Source organism: Artibeus jamaicensis, unplaced genomic scaffold (genome assembly GCF_021234435.1).
Source record: "Artibeus jamaicensis isolate MK-2021 breed Jamaican fruit bat unplaced genomic scaffold, CSHL_Jam_final scaffold_612, whole genome shotgun sequence".
Lineage (NCBI taxonomy): Eukaryota > Metazoa > Chordata > Mammalia > Chiroptera > Phyllostomidae > Artibeus > Artibeus jamaicensis.
The window spans coordinates 780,153-805,588 of NW_026522049.1; the positions used below are offsets into that span (position 1 = coordinate 780,153).

The 25,436-nt window shown below is 46.2% G+C and overlaps 1 protein-coding gene across 4 annotated transcripts in view; it reads right to left on the reverse strand.

Moving 5' to 3' along the window:
* The window catches only part of SCAPER (S-phase cyclin A associated protein in the ER), a 147,010-nt gene that overhangs the window by 27,750 nt on the left and 93,824 nt on the right, over positions 1-25,436 (reverse strand). For all 4 annotated transcript variants that reach the window (XM_037155898.2, XM_037155896.2, XM_037155897.2 and 1 more), the window contains 3 exons: positions 23,342-23,465; positions 10,213-10,445; positions 6,087-6,242 (listed from right to left, as the gene is read on the reverse strand). In XM_037155898.2, coding sequence (XP_037011793.2) covers positions 6,087-6,242; positions 10,213-10,445; positions 23,342-23,465 — 513 coding nt within the window. The remainder of the gene's footprint in view (positions 1-6,086; positions 6,243-10,212; positions 10,446-23,341; positions 23,466-25,436) is intronic.

Genomic DNA, 25,436 nt, shown 5'->3' on the forward strand with positions numbered 1-25,436 from the left:
CACATAAAATTTACTATCATACAAATTTTTAAGTGTACAGTTCAGTAGTATTAAGTAGTTTCATAATATTGTGCAATCATTGCCACCAACCTTCTCCATAACTCCTTCATTATATAAAGCTGGAACTCTGGAGCCATTAAACAAAAGCTCCGCTTTCCACTTTGTCTCCATGTTTTGACTGTGCTGAGTGCCTCATGTAACTGGAATTGTCATACACTTTTGTCTGTCATAGGCTTATGTTACTTAGCATAATGTCCTCAAGGTTTGTCAGTGTTGCAGTATATGACATAATTTCCCCGTTTTTAAGGCTGAGTAATATTCCATTGTACATTTATCTATCCACCCACTGGACACTTGGGTTGCTCACGCATTCTAGCTGTTGTGACTAATGCTGCTCTGAACGTAGGTGTACCGATACATCTTCAAAACCCTGTTTGCTTTCTTTTTTAAAAAAATATTTTATTTATTTATCTTCAGAGGGGAAGGGAAGGAGAGAGGGAGATAAATATCAATGTGTGGTTATCTCTTGTACATCCCCTGCTGGGAATCAGAACTGCCAATCCTTTGGTTCACAGGTCTGCACTCAATCCACTGAGCAACACCAGCCAGAGCCAAAACCCTGTTTTCAATTCTTTTGAGAATATATCCAGAGGTGGAACTGCTGGACCACAGGGTAATTCTATTTTTAATTCTTTGAGGAGCCACCACAATGTCTCTCACTGCAGCTCTATGCTCCCACCAACAACACACGAGAGTTCCAATTTCTCTACACCCTCACCGATACATGTTATTTTCCTGTTTTTATTTTTGATAGCAGCCATCCTCATGGGTGTGAGGTACTGTCTCTATGCAGTTTTGATTTCCCTATAAGCAATGATGCTCAACATCTGTTCCTGGGCTTATTGGCAATTTGTGTATATTCTTTGGAGAAATTTCAAGTTTTTTGTTTTGTTTTTTACCATTCTTTCAATCAGGTTTTTCTTCTTTTGCTGTTGTTGAGTTTTAGGAATTTTCCATAGTTTCTGGATAGTATAACCCCTTATCAGATACTTGATTTGCAAATATTTCCTCCCACTCTCTGGGTTGCTTCTGTGCTCTAGTAACAGTGTCTTTTGATGCACAAAATAATTTTTTTTCCATGAGGTCCAACTTGTCTATTTTTCTTTATTGTCTGGCGTCATACGCAATAAATCACGGACAAATCCAATGTCGCGAAGCTTTGCCCTAAATATTCTTCTAAGAGTTGAACCGTCTTTGATCCATCTTGAATTATAGTGTTAGGTAACGGTCTAGCTTCATTCTTTTGCTTGTGAATAAATATCCAGTTTGCCCAGCACCGTCTGTTGGAAACTGTGCTTTCCCAATGGTCATGACACACTTGTCAAAAACCACTTGACCACATATGCGAGGGTTTATTTCTGGGTTCCGTTCTGTTCTCTTCTATTCTATTGGTTTATCTGTCTGTCTTTATGCCAGGACCATGCTGTTTTGATTCCTGTATTTTTGTAGTACAGTTTTGAAATCAGCTAGCATGAGTCCTCCAGCTTTGTCCTTTTTCAAGACTGTTTTAATTACTGGGGTCCTTTGAGATTCCATATAAACTTTAGGGTGAGGCCAGTGAGAAGAAACTCTAGGCTCTGGTTGGGGTCTGAGCAGAGGCCCGAGAAGGTGGAAGATAAAAAGGCGATGGGCTCAGGACACTCTGGGGACAGCCAAAGGTGAGAGGAAGAAGGGCGGGTGGGGCCCACGAGGTGGGACTGAAGGCAGCAGACGTGGCCCTGGGTCTGGGATCCCGGCCGAGGGAATGGATCCCTGGCACAGGCCAACACTACACACTGGCATTTCTAACTGCCAATCAACCACTATTTCCTCAGTTCTGTCTTTGTTGCCAGCTTGGTGCTAGGTGCCTGAGGGGAGCTGCGAGGATATTTGGTCTCCTTTCTCAGGGAAATCTTTTCATCTGAAGACATGAAACATACACAGGACATGGGAACTAATGGATTAGAAATAGACAAATATTGGGAAACAGGTATAAATAGCAGGCTCCATCTCAGATTTCTAAGGCAAGTACTCCTCTGATTGAATTGGATATGAATACATTGGATTCTGGGAGACAGAACTTAAAAATAAGTAAGGTTTGGGGTCTTAAAATCAGATCAGATGACTAGAATCATGAGCCAAGTAAGGTAGGAGGAATCCTCGATATTGAATGAAAGCCAAAGAGTTTAGAATCTGACATATTAAATGAAAGTTCCTGGTAGAAATTGGGAGTAGGAATTCTAACAGGAAATATCTTATTACCAACATGGTTTGTGTTTTAACTGTACATGCTGACTTGATTTACTTTTTCCTATTTGTTTTTCTTTTGGTCTAACTTTTCATGTTTTTTTAATTTTAATTTTTAAAAATATTTTATTTATTTATTTTTAGAGAGAGGGAAAGGGAGAAAGAAAGGGAAAGAAGGGAGAAAGAGAGGGAGAGAACCATTGATGTGTGAGAGATACATACACTGGTTATCTCCTGAGCACCCCCAATGGGAGACATGGCCCACAATCCAGGCATGTGCCTTGATTGGGCATTGAACTGCGACCTTTTGGTTTGCAGGCAGGTAGTCAAGTCAGTGAACTACACGAGCCAGGGCTCGTGTTTCGTTTTGTATTTTTTTTAAGTTTAGCCCTGGCTGCTGTGGTTCAGTGGATTGACTGAGGACATGTGAACCAAAGTGTCGCGGGTTCGATTCTCAGTCAGGGCACATGCCTGGGCTGTGGGCCAGGCCCTCGGTCAGTGGCATGCGAAGGGCAAACCAGACATTGATGGTTATCTCCCTCTCTTTCTCCCTCCCTTTCCCTCTAAAAATAAATTAATAAAATCTTTAAAAAGTTTTAAAAAGTTTATACAGGTTGAGGCAAAAGCACATTTACAGTAGTAAGTACAGAAAACACAATCTTTATTCTCGTACTATTATTTATTCTTGTATTATTTTCCACACAGACAACTGTAACCCTACTTTTGCCCCACCCATACTTCTGTAAGGCAGCTCAAATCTTGTTTGGGACACAGTGATACATATAAAAAACAGCACTCGGGGAGTTAGTCCCCATCTGCCCCGCCCTGTTGAACCGCTCGAGGGAAGAATTACCAAATTCACTTTCATGACATGAGAAACAGGCCTTGCAGCTGCAGAGTCTGCGGCGGGTCAGAGCTGGGAGAGAAGGAACTGCACGCGTATGTTTGGATTCCTAAACGTGTGTGTCCAGCACGCGCTACACAGGGTTTTCCTCTTGAGAGCCTGCCTCCAAAGTTCTACAGCCAGAAGCCGACTGTGAGTGTGTCCTTAAAGGAAGCAGAGGGGAGACCCCCAGGAGAAGCCCCCAGGCGGGTTCCGTGCTGACCCCACCGCCACGGCCACCTCCCAGCAGATCATATTCCGTGGTTCACACGGCATTTCCACATTTACTGTCGCGTCTGAGGCTCCCAGCAGCCCGGGAGGCGCCAGATCACCACTACAGGACTCGACACCCAGTCAAGTCGGGCCTCTAGCTGGTCTCCCCATCTTTCTGCTTGATGCCTTTGGTTCTGCTCTTTCTTGGTTTACCTCTCCCCCACCACTCAGTGTTCCAACCCCTTCTATCTTTCAAGGCCCGGATGGAACTTCAGTTGCTCTAGAAGATAGCTAACCCTTCAATGAGGGTGCTCTGTCCTCCCTGAACTCCACCAGGACGGTGTGACGGGCAGGCCGTGCTCAGTGCTCCCACGTACCCTGCAGCCTCTGTCTCACGCCGTGGATAGCGGCACAAGGGACATCTCTCCCGTGCCAGCGGACAGGGTCCCTGAGGACAGGACAGACGTCTGAGTCATTTCTGCTTTCTCCCACACCCAGCACAGGGCCTGGCACAGGGCAAGTGCTACGTAAACACTTGTTTAATGAATGAGAGAGCAGTTCAGGCAGGGGAGCTAGAGTTTACCTTTGCCTGATCCAGTGGCTCTCAGGCACTTGAACACTTGGGAAGCACTTATTCACATCCACACAATCAATGGGCTGACTTACAAACCATTCTTGTCTTTTTTGACATCAGTTTCCAGGGACCTTGCCTAGAACCAATTCTGCTACTGCAGTTGAGGGATATGAAAATGGAAACAGAAATACACAGCACAACACGCATCTCTGCATAGAAATACCCCGGAATGCAGAACTGGCCAGGACCGAGCAGCTCCTCTCCTGTGCAGCCCCCCTGCTGCGGAGCCTCCTACTCCGCCCTCTCACTGTGGTGCCCGGCACGGCCACGAGTCCAGACGGGACGCTGGGAAGTGAGGGGCCCGTGTTCCCGCCTCCCTGTGGGGCTAAGGAGCCGGCACCCGAAGGGGCCTCAGCGATGCACTGCCCTGAGATCTGCACGCCGTCCTTTCTTCTCCTTGTAGGACCAAGAACGGAAAACTGACCATGGTACAGGCCAAAGAAACAGCGTTTCTGAAAGTCCTACACCGACTGTGGAACTTAGTTTAAGCAGTAGCTTGTGAACAGCTCCCACGCTAAAATTCTGGAGTAATCCTAAGGTAAAATCAATCCTTTTATAAGAAGATCGCAATTTCTGTTTTTCCTTAAAGAAATGCAAGTTCATTGTTCAAAAGCAAGCAGTGCTTTTCTCCCCCACACTGAAGCAAGGATTAACAGCAAAAATTCTGATACTCAAATTGTCTTTCAGAAAAGCCAGGTAAAAGTTAGGAGATTAAGGGCACAATGACAGCAGGGCCAGGCAGACCTGGGTAACCGCCCCCACAAAGGCCAGCCACCCGCAGACCCGGTGTTTACTCAAAGCCGGGCTCTCTCTCCATTAGGGACCTGGTTGTCTCAGGGCAGCCGGCACACCGGGGGCAGGGCTGGGGGCCTCTCTGCCTCCTCTTTGTCTTTGATTCCTGCCGCTCACAGTGGCCTGGAGCTAACGCCTTCCCGGACAGTCGGCGACCTCCCCTGGCAGCCCGAACAGGCACTCCGATGTTGCAGCAGCCACACTGCGTTTCTCCCCAGGCACACTGTGACCTTGTGCAGACACCCTAGGTGACATACATAACACAGAACTCTGGACAGGCTGCTGCAGTTTATAGTCTGGAAATATAATTCCCACAAAGAAAGGGGAAGTAGACAAAATGGCCTGTCAACACCAGAGGGGTCATGCGGTCTGGAGGGGTCAGCAAACGCTGAAGGCTGAAGGAGGACAGGACGGCAGCAGTCAGGGGTCACCTGTCTCCACGACCGGGGATCCAACCCACAACCCAGGGACGTGCCCTGACCAGGGATGGAACCCCAACCTTGTGGTGTAAGGGACTATGCTCCAACCAGGTGAGCTGCCTGCCCAGGGCCATTAGTTTTATTCTTCACAAACCCCTAAAAAATAATTTGTATGCAGAGCTGCTTAGATCTTCACTGTAAGAAAATGACTGTACTGAAAACCCTCCTGAAAATCCTCAATACACCTGACAGACAGGTCACACTCCCATCAGAAACGCTGAAATGGTTCCACAGGTGCCCCTCGCTTGGTGCGGGGGAGGGGAGAGAACAGGAGGCCCCCTCTGGCCCACCTCGGAGAGTTGCTGCTCGGGGGGCAGGCCCCAGGGTGGGGTCTAAAGAGCCACGCGGGCCCTCAGGAGTCCTGGCTACACGCGTGCCTGTGGGTCACATGTGACTTGGCGCAAGGGACGAAGCCCGCAGGCTGCGGCGGCGGTGGCAGAGCTCAGAGGCTGCTGGTGCTGAGTTGGGGCCTGGCTTGGTGCGACCGAGCTTTGTCACGCACACACGGACTTGAAGAGCCTCAGCTGGCTCCTCCGGACCCCAGCGTGAGAGGGAGTGGCTGTACTCTACGGCTCTTCTAGCAGTGACGGTGAAGTTCAGGACACCATCCAGGAAACCAGACTCTGCCAGGAGGCTGCGGCCCAATTTCCACATGGGAAGCCAGTGAGGACAGAGGTAGGATAAAGGAGAAAGAGGCCAAGGGGACCTCCAGCCTCCCTACGAAACGCCCTGAAGATGGCCAAAATGTAAGAGATGGTTCACAGGTTCAGTCCAGGTGGACGTCAAGGAGGCATCTTACCTTCCGGTGACAGCCCCGCACAGCGTGCAGGCGCCCTGCAAGAGTCCCGCTGCATGCTGCAGGAGCGCGGCCAGCCGCGGGTTCTCGTCCACCGGGCCCTGTACTGACAGGAAGCAGCCGCACAGCTTGTCGATCAGGCCGATGCTCACCACGTAGCTGGAAGTGGGGAGAAAGGTGTCAGCAGCCTGCACGGGCTGGCAACACCCCCAAAGAGGAGTCCTCACAAACACAGGTGCACATGCCCGGACAGGCAGACACAGCACAGGTGTGCGTACAGTTTCCTTAACACTGAGTCCTGAATGATCGGCTGTTTCTGTGAGTGGTTCCCTTCTCTGTTTCGGTTCTTCTAAGCCTGCCCTTCCAGAAAGATGAATGAAAACAACTGTCCAATCATTCTTACTGGTCTAAGGAGTCTGAACATAGCTGGAGTGGTTTATAATGAGCTCTACACTCTTGAGAAGCAGAACTTCTTGAACTGCCAGGGAGCCACATTTACGAAGCATGGGTTTGAACAAGACGCCGCTGCCCAGACACTCCTGCTCAAACTTAAACCTCTCATGCAGGTCCTCGGGGTCTGGAAGCTCTGACACTACTGATATGGAACAAACACCGGGAATCTAACTGCGTCCTGTTAGGAAGAGTACCAGCCCTGAGAGTAGACAATAACATTTAAGAGTCACTTTCATCTTTCCTGCCCCTTCCCAAATTATTTATTAAAGTGGATGAACACCGGTGGCCCTTTTATGAGTCCACAAAGCAGCAATCATCGGAGATAATATTTTAAGATTATACATGGCGTGTGGACCCGTCGCCTTGGCTCAGCCATCTTACTCTGACTCGGGGCTACTGCACCTGCATGTGGGGAAAGGACAGGCCCTCAAACGCGGCCATCTGAAAACCGCCAGGTTAACTTCTGGCGACACGTGCGAAGCAATCGACACGTCTGCTCCCGAGTACCCCCCTCACTGTTCAGCACACCTCTGCATCAGAAGAAGGCGAATCGGAGGAATTATTCATGTTCGGAGCCTCTTCCCAGTTTACAGAAGGCGCAGGTCCCGTCTGCTTTCTCCTCTTACACCAGGAGTGTGTCCCCGGGCTGCTGAACAGCTGCTACGGATCCCACACCCAGAGCGTGAAAGGACGGCCACCAGCCCTGTGCTCTCACAGTGAGGAGAAGGCAGACTGGCACACGTACACGCTGTAGATCTCAGGGTGACCCGCTCTAACAGAACCAAACCTTTAAAACTGGCTCTTACACTTGCACAAGACTTCTCAGTTCACACAGTGGGTTCACATTAACCATCCCTGTGAATTATCTGAACCAGCCTGGGGGGTGGGCAGCAGCAGTTTCATTTCTGTTTGCCCTGCGTGGTTCTCCTCCACTTCCACGTGGCCCTGCTGGGCTGCTAAACACTGTGCCCTCTGCTCCGGGGCAGGCCTCGCATTCCTTGCCTTAGCACTAGTAGTAGTGAGTTCCGGGATTGGCCAAGGAGGAACACCCAGCATCTTCTGTGAAATGAACACATGACCGCGGGAGAGTAAGCCCCCATTGGGGACATGTCCCCAGTGGGGACTGAGCTGTGACTCTGAGGCGTGCTGGCCCCCACTTGTCCCAAGAAGAACATGTACTTCCAGAAAGGAGCCAGGCAGAGGAAGCCAAAGTATGAAGAGAGAGTCCAGGCGGTATAACTGGAGCCCTAGATTTATAAACTCAGCACAATCCCCAATCGAAAATTCCAATGGCATTTTTTGCAGAAATAGGAAAAACAATTGCATGGAACCACAGAACACACCAAAGAGCCAAAGCAGTCCTGACAAACAAGTATGAAGCTACAGCAATAAAAAGAGGAATGTCCTGGCATGAAACAGACACAAGGGATACAAGCACCGCAGTGGAGTGAGGCGACCCCTTTGTGTGTCCCCTTAAAATTACCACGAGTAGGTCGCCTCTAACCCAGCAAGGTTCCCTGGCGGACGTGTGTCTGAAGGTAGGACAGGGCCTGGGCAGGAATGGTGCACACAGCCCTGATCCTCCAGCAGAGGAGGAGTCAGGAGCAGCCACCACTCCATGACCTGGTGGTGGGTAGGAGGGGCAGCACTAGGGTTGGAGCTCGAGCATCTGGCTTCCCAGCCAGCGCACAGCAGGGCCAGCTGCCAGTGGGAACAAGGTCGCAGTGTGGAGGCTCGTGAACTCAGACTCCCCTCTTCCTTGGCTGTGGAGGAGACCCGAGTGACCCAGACACAGCAGAGCCACCCACCCACCACCCTGTAACTGAGGTGGCATAACTCTGGTGGCAACCACAGGGATACCGGGTCCCCAGGACCCTAGAGGTGCCGGTAGCTCAGGTAAGAGAAAACAAACAAACAAAAAAAATTGCGCTATAGCACCATCTACTGGAAAACAAAAGAAAGACTCCTAATCATCAACCTCAATTGTTAAAATCAAAACAGCACCCAAATAAGAAAGGTGTTCATTACCTCAAACGTGCCGCAGAGGAGCAACCCATCAAGCATGACAACCAAGTAACACAGTAACACAAAAAGAAAATGACAATTCTCCGGAACCCAAACTGAAAGCCATAGAAGACTGTGATCACAATGTCAGAGAATTCACAATCAGTACCATGAAGAAACTCAAGGAGATAGAAGAAAACCCAGAAAGGCAGCCCGATGACCTCAGGCATAAAATTAATGAACAGAAAAAGTACTTCACCAAAAGCCTGAAACTGTAAAGAAAGAATCAAACAGAAATTCTGGAGCTGAAGAACTCAATAAACGAGATGAAGAATGAACTAGAAAGCACTAGAAATAGAGCAGACCACATGGGAGAGAAGACAGAAACCTAGAAATGACTCACAGGGAAGAGGAGAGAGACCTAAGATCCACCTGCCTCCAGGAGAAAGGGCGACACAGGAAAATGGGTCCCCAGGACAAGCGGAAAGAAACGGGGCAGCGAACAGAAAGTCTGTTTAAACAACTGACGGATGAGAACTTCCCAAACCTGGAGAAGGAGCTGGACATACAAGTACAAGAAGCTAATAGAACAACTAGTTTTCTCAACGCAGAAAGACCTCCAACACATTATATTAAAGCTGTTAATAGTCAACGATAAAGAAAGAATTCTAAAGGCAGTCAGGTGGGAGAAAAAAAAGACCATAAGCTGCACAGGAAACACATCCGTGGGGCTACCATCACATTTCTCAGCAGAAACGCTACCGGCCAGAAGAGAACGGCACGGCAATCCGAACTACCGCCAGAATGGCGCCCGCCAGCCAAGGGCAGGCTCTACAATGACCAAGACACAGGGACACCGAGTGGGGTCTAGCAACTGAGAGAAAGGACGACGGAGGGGATGTGGTGCCGGTGCCAGGAGCAAAGGCAGAAGAGGGCGTTCTCCTCCTCCTGTCAACCCACCACCGGCTTCGGACAGCAGCCAACCGCACATCACAGAGGAGCTGCAGAGAGACGGGGCAGGTGGCTGCAGAACCCTGATGGGAAACCCAGTGTCCTAGCTGATTCCAGACCCACGAAGAAAAAAGAGGTCAGACTTCAAAGTGGGAGTAGACTTCCCCGGGGACGCGTAGGAAGCATGCAGGTGTTGGGAGTCCAGCTAGACCCGAGTTCCGGGCTCGACTCTCCTTCCTGCTCTAGAACTTTTCTATTACATAATCCTGGGCAAAGCACTTACACTTTCTGAACAATCCCCTCCCCGACAGCACCTGCATTAGAAACCCAACACTTACAGGGCTGCAACGCCTCCGTACAAGAGCCTGCGCCCAGCGGCTGCTCCATAAATGGCAGCTGTTACTATTAAGTCTGAACTGGATTTACAGCCAGAGATGGTGTGGGATAGGAGAACTGAGGAATTCTTTGAGGTGAAAAGAGTTGACAGCAATCGTTACAAAAGCTTGGACACGACACGTCAAACATCAAACATCTAAACATCGGGGAAGACACGTGAACACTAGCTCTATTTCTTCTCAGTAGTAAGAGTTTCCTCTCTGCCAGGAATTAGTGGGTGGTGCTGAAACCACCACCACTATCACACGGGCTCTGAGATTTCAATGATCTTAACATAACTTTTTAAAACAGAAGAAAGTTTTATTAAGAAATCCAGCAATTTTACCTGATGAGGTCCTGAACTCGGCTGTTAAAAGCATCACTTTGGGAGGATTTGTTTTTCATTTCCTCTGTGGATATTTTTGGTGTAGCTGGCTGGCTGCTTCCATCTGGTCGATTGGCAATCAGGCAGCCAAGAACCACAGCAATGACTTTGAGAAGTCCAGTTGTCAAGCCTTCAAAAACTTGCTTATTTGTATTTCTTCCCAAAATAGCACTATTTTCATCTGGAACATAAACCTAGATGGAAATAAATGCAGTAACTGTGTTTAAATAAAACCACCACGAGGGGACAGAAATACTGTGGAAACTTTTGGGAATCGTAAGTAATTCTGAAGTTCTAGAGGGGCCACCAGACTGTCCGAAGGCTGAGTGCTCCTCTCACCGTCGCCCGTGCTAGCGGGGTGACCTTGGCCCGGTGGTGGCCGCCCAGCGCCAATATTCTCATCTGTGAAACAGGGGTGACAAGAGCCACTGGGTCACAGGGTTCTTGTGAGGAATAAACGAGCTAACGCACATAAAAGGTTTAGCTTGTGCCTAGACATATACTAAGTGCTCAATAAATATTATTCATTCAGTGGAATAAATTATATTAGACTGAAGCCCCTGAAGGCTCCAGAACGACAAAACCAAAGATGTTTCTCTCCCTCTCTCCTTCCCTTCCCCTCTAAAGATAAATAAATAAAATCTTAAAAAAAAAAAAAAGAATCTGGATGAGTTCAGAAAACAAACCAATTGGTAAACTGACAGCACTGTTCTCATTAAAGTGAAGGTTTAAAATATCAACTCTAAATTCCTGTACTAGGATGAAATTTGTATTTATTACAAAATGGCAAAATAGTTTTTCCTAATACACTGGTTCATCTTCAGATCTGTGTATGACCCGCAGGAAGTAACTAACCAGGTAGTGACACGTCGGGAGTAGGAGTGGGAGGCTGGGCTTGGGTTCTGGCCCCGCAGCTACGTTGTCTCGGACAAGTCCCCTAACCTCCTGTGCCTGAGTTCCCTCCACTGCGAAATGAAGGGAACCGTAGTGTCTGATGAATCACCACATGTCAGTTCTCAGAACAACATCTGGCAGACAGGGAAGCCCCACAGAAGTATCATCTGCTACCACAACTGCAATTCTTACTGGGGCTCCTACCGTCACGAGGCATAGGCGATGCAGTACACGAAGGTCAGCCCTCAGAGAGGGACGCTAACGTGCACGATGAGCAGGACGCACTTCCCAGATGGGGAGCCATGCTGTGGGCCCTGCGTCCCAGGGAGAGAACAGGCTCCTCCCAAAGGCCTTGCTGCCGAGAATGGGTGCAAGGAAGGGGTCGGAACCAGACGAAACTGTATTCAAGTTCCCTCCAGCGGATCACAGGACTTTAAGTAATAATTTCACGTCCCCCAGCCTTGGCTGCTCTACCTGCCTGGCCGCTGTAATTACTATGAAGTTCAAGTAAGATGATGAATGGACTAACACTTGGTAAAGTATTGCCCTTTACACACACCCTCACCTAGTGACAACCAGCCTCACCCTGACTCACCTGCACCAGTTCTATCAAAAGGTAGAGGGATAAACGGTCACCTGGATCCTTATAAACACAAGCGAACATTCTCTCCATTGTTTTGTTATTTTAGATGATTTTGTGAAAGTCACTTTTCTAAGAACAGCCTTGTTTAAGACTGTTGGCCACAAGCCATGCCCAACCAGAGCCATTCCTAAGCCAATGCAGTTACAGTGGAGTCTTCCTGCACTGTGTGCTCTGATTGACCAAAGGAGTCTTCAAACCTCTATCGCAGTTGTGGAAGTCATACCAGCTTCTTCAGACTATGACCCGCACAACCCAGTCTGTCCCAACCCAGAAGGTGGCACTGGGAGTGGGGTTTGAACACACGATTGTGAGAGTCAGGATAAGCTCATATATGCTGCAGTGAAACATCCCTCAAAATTTCACTGGTTTCAAACAAAGCTTTCTTTCTCCCTCAAGTGACACACCCATCTCAGGCTAATTGGGTCTCTGCTCTGTGTCCTCAATGTACTCGCTCCGGAGCCCACATGGCAAAGCAACCACCAGTCAGAGCAGCAATTTCCACCCTGCGTGCCACAGGAATTTTTACAACATACAATACCTGCCTCTTTAGGCAGGGGCGCTGACTTCTTCCCTTAGATTGTCGAGTTAATAACACGACATCAGCCAACACAACAATAGCCATCCCATGTGAATGCCTGGTCTTGAACCATAAACACAGGTCATGTAACCAAGTTACAGGTTATTGGTCATGTCGCATAAGGTTTCATCTGATTGGTTAATTCTTGGTACCAGAATTACTTATATACAAATATAGGCAGCTGATTTTTTAGAGTCACTTTGGGGCAAAAAGGGTAGGTAATTATTATGATTTTTTTGCCCCAAAGTGACTCTAAAAAATCAGCTGCCTATATTTGATTTTGATTTTTTGGGTAAATCTATCAAAATTATACCTATTTTTGTCAGATTTGCAAACAATCTGTTTTTTGGTGTGTAACAGGATTTTAGTAATTAGTTTATGTGCTATGAGATGAAAAAGGACTCAAATCCCTGGTTTAGAGCAACTATCCCCAACAGAAGAGGACCAAGATGACTGACATGTGCACTCCACACGGTTCTATACATAAGTGCTACTGAGCGCTTGAAATGTGCGACTTAGGGACTGAATTTTAATTTTAACTAATTTCAATTTTAATAGTGGCTAGTGCACTGGACCATACAGAGCACCGCAGGTCACAGTGGCAGAGATGATGACCCCTGGTCTCATGTCAATATTACCTGTGTTACCTGGAAGTGACACTCACCTCTGCTCACAGTTCATCTGCCCCAAACAACCACAGAGGCCGACCCAACCTCAGGGGCAGGATCAGGACAGCCGGCCCGGCACTGCTGACCGCACAGCGCTGTCTCTTCCTCGGTGACTCTACCAACACTGTTCACAGCTAAGCTGTTCAGTAAGTTGTCATACTTACTCTCTTGTACAAATTTTTGTTTTTGCTCAAGTAGCTTTTCCCCCTATTTGAATCTTCTATGTATGTCATTCATTTATTGTCAATTTTCCCAGTGAAGTGGAATTTCCTCTCCAGTTCGAACACAGCAGGGATCGTTGATGCTGCCCCCTCCCAGTGGAGGCACGTTCTTGCTCCAGTCTGGGCCTTGCACATGCTCCCCCTTTACAGGGCCCTTCACCCTCCCCCTCAGGATTCCCTCCACCCCCCACCCCGAGCTCAGAGTCCCTTATTTCTTGGATTCCATGTCATCCGTCCTTCCCATAGAATTCTCTCATTTTCTTGTACAATCTATTCCGACAACCTCCTAAGGGTACATGAGTACAAAGATTCTGAGAACCTGGATGTCGGAAAATCTCTTTACTCCATCCTCATACCTGGTGGAATTGTACTGGACATAGAACTCTCGGCTGGCACTGACTTCCCTCCAGAGTCTGAAGGGCTTGCTCCCCTGCTTCCTCCTTCAGGACTGCTGCTGAAGTCCGATTGGTTCCTCACGTCCTGGTCGATGACCTGCTCGGTCTTCTCTGAAAACTGACAGGAACTTTTTATCCCTGGTTTCCTATATCTTGGTTAGGTCTTTGTTTGTTTCTTATGCAAAAACTCAGTGTTCTTTTCAACCTGAAAGTCATGTGTTTTACTTCCGGGGAAATTTCCTGCACATTTTCTTTGCTCATTTCCTCCCATTCATGTTCTCTGTTGGATTTTGGTCCTGAACTAAATAAGCCTTTAATTTTCTTATACTGTTTTTTTCTGCTTTTCATTTCTTTGTACTTTGTCCTACTTCTAAGGTAATTTCCTTATTTTCCAGTCCTTCTACCAAGTTGTGCATTCAATGATATTCTTAATTTTCAGAAACTTTTTTTTTGGCTCCTTGTATGGTTTGTTCCTATAAAATCGTGGTTTTACTTCATGAATACAATCATTGCTCATCACTGAAATGATACTTTTTAAAGACCTTCATTCATTCCCTCCATGGTCTCTGTTTCTTCTGAGTTCTGTTTTTCAGGTTGTAGGCTTTTTTCAAACGTGTGGTAATCTGGGGCTTTCTGTTCCCAGTTAAGGCTGAGGCACAGATAGATCAATGGTGTATCGTGATCCTGACCAGATCGCAAGCTGGATACAGATGCTGTGTGAGGGGCTTAGATTTGCATGACTGAGCAAAGACCCAGCTTTTCCACCGGGCAGTCCTGACTCCCAGTATTTATACATCTGTTCCCCTGAAAAGTGGTCACAGGCCAAACATTGCCTTTCTGATGTCTCTTCCATTGGGGAAAAAAAAAGAATTCCATAAGAGCTTTATTCTTGGCAAAGAGTAAGAAAACATTATATTTAAGGGTTGCTGGGATAATTCAGGGTGAAGTATAGTCATCTCATTATTCAGAAACTATAAATGTGGTTTGAGCACCAAATGTCACTTCTTCTTCAGCCCCAAGAAAATAAGCTCAATGTAAAGAAAATCAGATATATTTTTACACGGTTCTCATTTCTGTCCATAGCTGACTTCTGATTTACTGTTTCATTGTGGCTTTCTGCTTAATTTTAGAAACACCATTTTGGCTGTTTCTCGTAAAGTAAACCCAAACTGAAAAACTCCTCTGACAACCTGGCAGTCATACAAAGGACCCCGTGCGCTCAGGAGCTAGGCCGGCTTGTCAGGCGTGGGGTGAGTCCTGGGCCCTGGCCCTGCTTGAGGCTCTCACAGGACAGAACTGTCTTCTCCTTTCTCACCATGATTTCCTACTTCCAACAGTCTAAGTTAGCTTCACATGCAATTCAATCATGTCATGTTTCTCCATAGAATTTTTTTTCTAATTTCTCCATTTTGTATTGATCCTTTCACTGCTAAGAATGCAGTTTTCTGTTGCTTATTTCATCTAGGAAAGAATTTCAAAATTGCCTGAAGCAGGGCAAGAAAGGCTTATCTTCACTGAGACAAAAAAAAGTTCTTTTTAGTCTTCAAAAACAAGATTTGATAAAAAAAAAAAAAGAGCCATAAGGAAAAGCTGTCTGTACTGTAAAGAATATTCTGTTCAGAGCAGGGCTCTGGACTTGCCTTTTGTGTGGCTGGATATCACGTTCCTCGTCAGCTCACTGCTCCTCTGGGACGCCTTGCGGATGAAATGCAAACCTGGAGCTCCGATATGTGCTCACAGGGCAACACTTGAGTTTGAACTTCCTTCCAGCACAGCTGCTTGGCCAAGGATATGCTGGAAGAGCCTGTCCTGTAGCAAAGGTGTGCAAACAACACCTAGCCCCTCCCCCCTAGCCCACTGCCCTGGTTTACGGCACACCTGGCTCACCTGCGCCTGGAACACATTCCCTCCGGGGTGGGTGGTCCTGGAGGGCGGGGAGGGCAGCCCCCCCAGCAGGCAGCAGTCGTGTGAACTAGCCCTGCGGGTGCGGACAGGCCAGCAGGGGAGAAAGGAGCTATGGAGCTTTGGCTCCTCTGAACCTGCTGCTCTGAAGGCAGAAATTTAAAACCACAGTCTCTCCTCTATGGACAAAGGTATTTCCTTCAGTGTATTTCTTTAGAACACATTGGTGTGTCACTGTCTTTCTCTTAATGTACTAGGAAATTACAGTTTGATTTCATATGCCTATTCTTAACACAAAATTTTCCCTTCCTCTCAAAAGATATCTGACCCTCTTAAAATCTACAAATATTTCATTAATTTTCATTAATTTTAGATTTGGAAAGAATCTAAGAATCTTACAAATTTTTTCACCTTCTATGTGAGGAAACCATGGTCCAGAGGAGAATGAAGTCATTGGGGTTGGAATAAGTGCACTTATTCTAAATCCACGCCAAGGAAAAATGCAGTATTTATGGGACCAAGTCCCTGAGGCACAGTGTTTTCAGCAAAATTAAATTAAAGTTATCATCACTTTTAAAAGACAAGTTCATATTCTTTTTTAACCACTACCTCCTACCACAAAGTGCTTTCGAAAACTGTCTACGATTCTTTTTTTCAATACAGAAAGGTGCTTTAATTAGTGATATTAATCCATCCTCTGTAACATGATTCCACGGGAGAGAAAATACACGTGGTAATCAGTGGTCATTCCACCCAAGTCAGCTGTCACATTGGGAAGCTGCGTTAGCCTTCTGTGGTACGCTCACAAAGCTCCCGACATGAGTTGGGGTCACTGAGGACCAACAGGACAGCGTGAGAGGACAGGGACAGGCGCCACACAGACACAGCCTCCTACACTGTCATCACGGTTTTATGTCCGTTAGCCAAACTGCAGTGAGACATGCAACAGTCCACTCGCCACCACCTTTGCACGACACCTGTACTTGTGTTCCACTGCACATAAAACCAGAACTCACGACAGGTCTTCACCACGACCACTTGCTTGGCTTGAAGGTATAAAAAGAAATTACACGGGAATGGCTAATAGGTTTTCAACATTATCTTTATTAAATTTCTATAAACAATACTAAAGAGGACATTATTTTTTATCCCAAATGTCATTACCCTTTTCAATATACTTACTGTGCCTTCCAGTCTGTATTTACTTTATGTATTTCATGCAGCCAAAATCCTAAACAATATTATTTTAGTTACTTTACAGTGCATGTCTTAATAGTCGTAAAGCTTTCAAATCTGTTGAATCCTATCACTCCTCTGCTGGTGTTTCACCCCTGCACGATAAAAACCAAACCCGGCAGCGCACAGTGAGGCCCTTCCAACTGTCTACGGCCTCAGCTCTCCGCACCCACCCGCCACTGTCTGTCGCCTCTCCTCAGAATACACTTCTTCCAAGTACGCTCATGACCACCACCCCCCGCCCGACTTCCTGTAGGTCTCCAAAGAAATGCCACCTTATCTATAAGCTTTTCCAGACTACCTTTTCTTTTAAAAAATGCCAAGCTGTCAGAAAAGCCAAGGAATAATATACAATGAACTGACACGCTTTATCCAGATTCATCAATGGATATAATCTTGCCACATCGGCAAAAGCACACTTTGAAAACAAATTTTATTGTAAACTGCACCTAGCTTAAGTGTATGCTTTAATAAATTCTGACAAATGTTTGTACCTGTGTATGAACTACGATAATCAAGAAACAGAACGTTTTCCTGGTCCCCAGAGGCTCCCGTGCTCCTTCCAAGTCAATGTTCTCCGCCCCCGGGCTTTAGGCAACCACTCGTCTGTTCTGTCTCACTGTAGATTAGTTTGCATTTTCTAGAATCATACACTAGGTAGACTTTTGAATATGGCTTCTTATCCCCACGAATTCTGAATAACTCAGTCATGCTGTCGGGTGTATCCACAGTTTGTCCCTGTTGGTTGCTAACTATTATTCCACTGTATGGATTACCACATTTGTTTCTCATTTCACCTGTTGGTGGACTTGTGGAATTTAATTATTTATGAATACGCTTCTAAGATTGTTCTTGTACAATTTTTTTTGTGGGGGGGAATATTTTCATTTTTCTTGGGTAAATAGCTAACAGTGAGACTGCTGGGGTGCAGGGTGAGCATATGTTTATAGGAAACTGGCAAAATTAAAACACACTTTTAAAACATGGGCATTTTACAATTTGTTAAACCATATTGTTAAGATTTGAGAGAAAGCAAGTCACCTTTCAAGGAACAAACACGCCCTGCAGTGTGGCCTCCAGGAGAGCCACCTGCCGCAGCCAGCTGCACTAAGGGGGCCTAACACCGCTGCCGTCTCCCCCACACAGACCGAGTCCGCGGGCGAGAGCGAACTCCGCAGAGCAGAGGCCAAGCGTCCATTCCCCACCTCTCATAAAACCCCAGGAGAAGTCAGCAGCATGTATGACCCTTTAACGTCTGGTGTGACGTTCTTTTGTATACTGGGAAGCCAGAAATCCCTGTAAAGCCTGCAGTACAGTGAAGATGCTGCGTGGCAGCTTCCGGAGGACAGGCAGACCGTGCGTGGCTGTGGGTGCTGGACGGGCCCGAGTGGGGTTCCTCCACGTCTGCGGCCCACGGCAGCCCCGCTCCTCTGCACGTCTGCCCCTCTGCCCCACCTGTCTCTGCCTCCCCTTCCTCTCAGGCCCCCTCACACCTCTTGCTTTCTGACGCGCGTGCACACGTGTGTGGGTAGGAGTGGTACCCCACAAGGTTTTTCCATCTCGGTCTTCTCTTCACAGCCTCTCCCACCCTGTACTGGACAAAAAAGGAGAGAACGGCTCCCTTTGATGGGTGACAACAACCTCTGTGCCTGTCACCCGCAGTTTTCTTCCTGCGGCCACGACGTTCTACCACGGGACACGGGGGAGACCGCAGGGTCCCAGTGCATGCCACAGTCACACACTTTCCTGAGTCTCTGTGTTAAGTGACTGCACACCGTGCTCAAGGCGGCACGGAACATACATTGAATAGCTGTCATCACCTTTAAGGAATTCTCATAACGTGAGTTAAAGAGCTGTTTTAAAAAATTCCTCCGTAAGTATTTTAAAGGTGTTTCAATTATATAGTCTACAATAAAAGCTTCACTTTCTTTCCATAAGAACAACAACTTTCCAATAAGGACATGTTTTTCAGTTGAAAGCCACATTTAAGCTCTCAGAAATAAGCCCTGGTATTTAAATTACCAAGTGTTTCAGCTACTGAGGTCCACACATGGAGCTGACTGAAACCACAGAACTCTGACAGACCACTCTAGGCTTCTAGAACTTTTGATAACACTTACTTTCATCACTGCTAAGGTGGTGTGTGCCAGGTTTTTCCTCATTTTGTAATCAATAATAATTTTTTTAGGGGTGTATTTTGTATATATGGTTTTCAAATATATTCCTCTCATTTTGTAGGTCGCCTTTTCATTTGCTGTACAGAAACCCTTTAGTTTGATGGAGCCTCACCTGTTGTGTTTACTTACTTGTTTATTTTACTTGTTACTTGTTCTTTTGGTGTCATACTCAAAATAAAAAAGAAAAAGAAAATCCAATCGCAAGGACCAAGGTCAAAGAGCTTTTTCCTTATGTTTTCTTCTAGAATGTAAGTGTTTAATCCACTTTGATCTAATATTTTGGGAATGGTATAAGATAAGGGTCCAGTTTCATTCTTTTGCATGGGGCCAGTTTTCCAAAAGCATTTATTGAAGATTCTATCCCTTCCCTTTTGTGTATTCTTGATGCCTTCGTCCAGGATTAGTTGAACATGCCCAGGCTTATTTCTGGATACTCTATTCTGTTCTGTTGGTCTGTGTGTCTGTTTGTTAGGCTAGTGTGTTCAACTCTAACATCAATTATTTCCTTCTGTCTGCTGGGCTTTGTTCGATTTTGCTTTTCTAGTTCCTTGAGTTGCAAAGCTAGGCAGTTTATTTGAGATCTTTCTTCCTTTTTTATTGCAGGTATTTCTTGCTATAAACTTTCCCCCCAGCACTGCTTCAGCAGCATCCCATTAAGTTTTGGTATGTTATATTTTCATGTCTCAAGGTATTATTTAACTTCTCTTTTAATTTCTTTTTTGGCCCATTGGTTTCTCATGAGTGTATTATTTGATTTCCACGTATTTGTGAAAATTTCCCAGATTTCCTTCTGCCATTCATTTCTATTTTCATTCCACTGTGGTCAGAAAATATATTTGGCATGTTATCAGTCTTCTTAAATTTGTTGACTTATTTTGTGACCTAACATGATCTGTCCTGGAGAATGTTCCATGTGTACTGGAGAAAGATGTGTCATTGGGTGCTGCTGGGTGGAACATTTTGATGGATGCTGTTGTTCAAACCCTCCGCTTCCTTCCTGATTTTCTTTCTGGATGTTTATCCATCATCGGACTGAAATCCCCTATGATCATTGTGTTGTTGTCGGCTTCTTATATCCGAGTGTTCGAATAGGTGCATATGTGTTTACAAGTTTTACCTTCCTGAGAAATTATCATATAATATCCTTCTTTATGTCTTCTGAAGACTTTTGGCCTTCAGGTCCATTTTCTGACGTAAGTGTGGCCACCCCTGCTGCTCTGGTTGCCATTTGCACAGATATTTTTCAAGTCTTTCGCTGTCAGCTGGTATGTCTTTAATGTAAAGTGCGTCTCTTGGAGAAGTATACGGCTGGAGCTTGTTTTTGGACCCATTTGGCCAGTGTGTCTTTTTACTGGGGAGTTTAACCCACTTGCGTCTGAAGAGATTACAGCGGAGGGACCACTACTGCCAATTTGTTGTTTCTGTCTCTCATCCTCTCCTGCCGTCTTCTTTTGTGCTACCGATTTTTCGTAGTAACATGTTTTGATTTTTTCTCATTTTCTTTTGTGTATCTTTTAAAAATTTTATTCATTTATTTATTTATTTTTAGAAAGATGGAAAGGGAAGTAGAGAGAGAGGGAGAGAATCACTGACGTGAGAGAAACACTGACTGGTTGTCTCTCATATGCACTCAACCGTGGTCTGAACCCACAACCCAAGCATGTGCCCTGACCGGGTATTGAACCAGCGATCCTTCGCTTTGCCAGATGATGCCCAACCAACAGAGCCACACTGGTCAGGGCCTTTCCTGTGTATGTTTTATAGGTATTTCCTTCACGGTTACCACTGGGCTTACATAAAACATCTTAAGTTATAATCATCTATATTAAGCTGACAACTTAACTTTAAGCACAAATACTCCATAACCTCTACTTCTCTTCCCAACGTTTTATGCTGTTGTCACAAAATACATATTTTTATATTATGTATCCACATGAACATATTGCCATAGTTACTGCTATACTTTTGTCCTTAATTTCTCTGAATTAACAGTATACAACCCTATTACAGCATTGCAGCAGTCTGTATTCGTCTCTGTGTTTGCCTTTACTGGCAAGATTTGTGTGTTCATGTTTTTTTAATTCCTGTTTGGTGTCTTTTTGTTACTACTTGAAGGGCTCCCTTTAGCATTTCCTGTAAGGCAGGTCTCCTGGTAATGAATTCCTCAGGTTTTGCTTATCTGGGGAAGTGTTCACTCCCTACTCATCTCAGAAGGACAGTTTTGCTGGATATGGCGTCCTTGGTACCATTTTCTTTTAGCATTCTGAATACATCATCCCACTCCCTCTGGCCTGCAGGGTCTTGGGGAGAAAGCCACTGACTTTTACAGAGACCCTCGTGTAAGACGAGTCGCTCTCCCCTTGCTGCTTTCCATATTCTCTCCGAGACTCGACAAGCTGATCACAGTGTGTCTCTGTGTGGACTTCTTTGGGTTCATCCTGGCTGCTGTCTGCCAGATCATTTCCTTGCCCAGACTGAAACTGTAGCTATTACTTCTTTGAGAAACCTCTCTGCTCTACTCTCTCTCCTTCTCTTGGGACCACCTTTATGCATATACTGGTTTGTTTGATGCTACTGCAAAAGCCCCACTGGCTTTCTTCACTTTTTCTTTTTTTTTTCTTTTTGTTCTGAGACCAGATAATTTCAAATGACCTGTCTTTGAGTTCACTGATTCTTCTGCATGATAAAGTCTCCTCTTGAACTCATTCAGCTACTTTTTCAGTTTAATTATTATATTCTTCAGCCCTAAAACTTCTATTTGATTCTTTCTGAAAGTAGGAAATTAACACTGAGCCAGTAAGATTCATTCCTCTGTAGACCTTACCTGAACAGCCCAATTGCCCACTGATGCCCTGTCTCTGGTTCAGGATCCCACCACACTTAACTGTCAGACCTCCTCGGCCTCCTCCGACCTCTGACAGTTCCCCAGTCTTTCCTCATCTTGCATGACGTTGATACTTTTGTCGGTTACTGTGTAGAACGCCCGCATCTGTGGTCAGGGACCTAGGTTTGACTCTTGGCTATGGGATTTACTACCTGTGGAGCCTTTGGCAAGCCAACCCCTCTGGGACTCAAGCTTCCTTATCTGTAAGAAGGGATAGTAACATTGACTGTATGTTTTAAAAATTAAATAAGACAATCTATATTGACATGCCTGGAATATAAGGCCTATAACAAATGCTAAGTTTTTCTCCTTGTCCCTGCCTTTTAACTATTTCTGATAAAATTTTGTGCCACAATGTATTGCCCATATTTTAGTGCCTTCTTTTAGAGATAAAAACATGTATGAGTGAGCCTGAAATGATGTCACCATCATGAATGGCCATGGCTGTGCTGTGTGACAGTCTGTGTCTCCCTGTCTGGATGCCTGCCTGTAAGGGCCGCATCGTCCCCTTTCTGATCTTCAGCCTCAGACATGTGGGGATCCGTCTGTCCACGTGTTTGTCCATCGCCGGTGGACTGAGTCTACAGGCCCTGTGTTGGGGTCTCAGAGGCAGTGACGGCTAACAGGGGGATGGACAAGGAAATGGTTAACTACAATTTGCTGTGAGCAGTTCTGTGGAAGATGTACTTGGGGAATGTAGTTAGGTTGGGGAGGGTGCTGCTATGTCTCAGGGAAGGTCTGCAGAGTGTGCAGAAATTAACCAGATGGAGGAGAAAGGAGAACAAAAGGCACGCAGCTTCGGAAGAACTATTAGAACTACATGCTGAGTAAAAGGAAACTGGCTCTGAAAAAAAAAAACCTCGCACGTTGTACACTTACAGCCTGAGAGTGATTTTGTGCCAATACCTCAGGGACTCAGAAACTTCACCAGGAAATTTCTGGCCTCAGGGCCGTGCTCTGGAGACTGCAGTCGACAGGCTTAAACGATAGGATATTACACTGAGCTTACCTGTCTCGACATCTGTGAACTGAAATAAAACTGAAGGGTAAAATTGCCTGCTTGTTCCCATTTCTGAAGTACAACCGAGGAGGGGTTTCTTGTTTTAAAAAAAAAGCCAGTGGCCATCATAAGTTCCCTTTACTTGGCCCTTTTAACTGAGCTGGCAAGAGAGCCGTGGCGGCCCCCCCAGCCCTCTCCCCTCGCACGGAACTCCGGCACTCGGGCTCCCAGGTCTGAGTTCAACCGACTCCAAAGCCCCAAGCTAACCATGTCAACTTACGGTCTTGGCAAGTGTCACAAGTGTATTGTCATTAAATATTGGAACTGAGGAGAATCCAATACCACACTTTAAAATGAAAAGGTTTCTCTTGTTGGTCCCTGTTCTGCTCTCCTGCCCATCTCCAGTGTTTTTCATCTGGAGAGCAAATAAGCTGAATTCTTCTAGTTTCCTCCACAGAGAAGATTTCCAATTCAAAGCAGTAATATTACATACCGTCAACTGGTGCATCAGGAGGTCCATTAAGAAGGTAATCTTGTTACTGAACAGAACGTCGGTGCAGTTCTCTGAGCAGTTACTGCAGGTGAGGTTGTAAACATTGACTGCACTGCAGAGAGACCTAACAGGAGGAGAAAACGCCATTTATAAAACCTCGGCAGAGCTTCTCGAAACACTTAAAATACAGAAAACAAATAGTGCAAAGAAACAGGCATGGAACAGAGTTTGCTCTAACCAACCATGCCAAACCTTAGGTGCAAGGCCCATCGCTAGAGGTAAAGGGTTGCAAGTTTTATCCAAAGCCCCATGTTCCTTAGTACCTAATTCTTGCCTCTTATTAATTTCTTAGTTGGCGGCAGCAGACAATGGAACACTGTCTTAATAATCTAAGATTGTAATACCCAGGAACTCTGGGGTCTAGAAGTCTTTGAATAATACCCAGAAAAAGGATCTGTCAAGGCTCCAGACGCCAGATCTCCTGGCCCAGGACACAGTGGGTGACAGGGGAGGGGAGCCCCCAGGAGGAGGAGCTCTTTCCCTGGGAGACAGGAACCGCAGAGACCCAGGGTGAGCCCCACAGCAGCTCGGAGGCTGCAAGGACATGGACACCCCGTGCCCTGTAGAAGAGGGACGGCAGAGGGCAACAGCTTAAGTTCAAGTTGATCCAAGAAACATTCTTCTTTTAAGGATTAAAAAGATACATATGCCACTGTTTAAAAACAAAACAAAACTAAAACGCTTGGAACCACGAACTCAAGGGGCAGTCTTCTGGGTGCTCTCAAGACCACGATGAAAAGCCGCACTGCCGAGAGGCATGTCTGGTCACATCCGCTGCTTACGTCCCATGTAACAAGGTTCTGATTTGGGTCCCTTGCAACTGATCCCCTAAGGACAGTAATTCTTCAAGTTGAGCCATGGATCCCCATCATCAATATCACTTGGGAACTTTTTTAGAAAACAAATTCTCAGGCTTCAACCCAGACCTAGTGAACAAAAACTCTGGGGCAGAGTCCAGCCATTTGTGTTGTAACAAATTCTGCAGCTGACTGTGATGGGCCTTCAAGTCTAGAACTCTGCTCTAGAATGGGGTCCCACGGTTTGAGCACTGCTCCTCCCCAAGAGATGCTAGTTGGCGGCGGGCTGAGAGTGGGACCTCAGTGTCCACATGCTTCAAAAGCAGGGCGATTCTGATGTGCGGGAGCTGAGAGGCACAGGTCTGAGAAACACCATGGGAGTATTCGCTCACTCAGCAAACAACTAAGTGCTGGGGCTTTCCAGGCCCCGTGGGAGGCGCACAGGGCAGACAAGCTCTCTGATGCTCTGCAGGGAGAAACGGGAAAGGGGGCCCTGTTGTCCTTGTAACCTCCTGTTTGTCTGTACAGCTGCAGCTCGTTCACCTGGTTAACAGCTTCCTGAAAACTGGGCACCACTGACTGTAATGCTTCAGAGTAGAGACAGCGGAATGAAGGTCTGCAGTGGGTGTGATGGGCCAGGAAGCCGGCGAGGGCACAGCCCACACGAAGGGCGCAGGCAAGCTGGCGCCTCTCGGGCTGCACTGCGGGAGGGCCGTCTTGGGGACTCAGGGACACGGGAGCCGACAGTGTGAGCCAAGGCCACACACTCCTGCACCGAACACATCACGCTTCTTCCTGAGGATACATTTCTCAGGATGATAATTTGGGTCAAAGAATATGAGCACTTTAAAGATGTTTGACAGACATTGCCAAATTCAAATTGTTCTCCAGAAGAAAATGCTTTAACCAACTTGTACTCCCAGAAAAAGTTTCTCTGCTTTTGGCAATAATGGATCTTTACCAATTTGACAGTTAAAAATGGTATTGTTAAAGGCTGCATTTCTTTTATTATTAGTATGATTAAAGATTATTTTATATGCTTATTTGCCATGTGTATTTACACTTTCTTGAATTATCACTACAAACCTTTTACTCACTTTTCCATTGTTTCTCTATTCTTACTCATTGATTTATAAGGTTCTTTATTGATAACACATATGTTAACTTTTGATTACCACGTTGCAAGTAAATTTTCCAGTTTGTTGTTTATCTAAATTTTTTTGTCATAAAGACAGTTT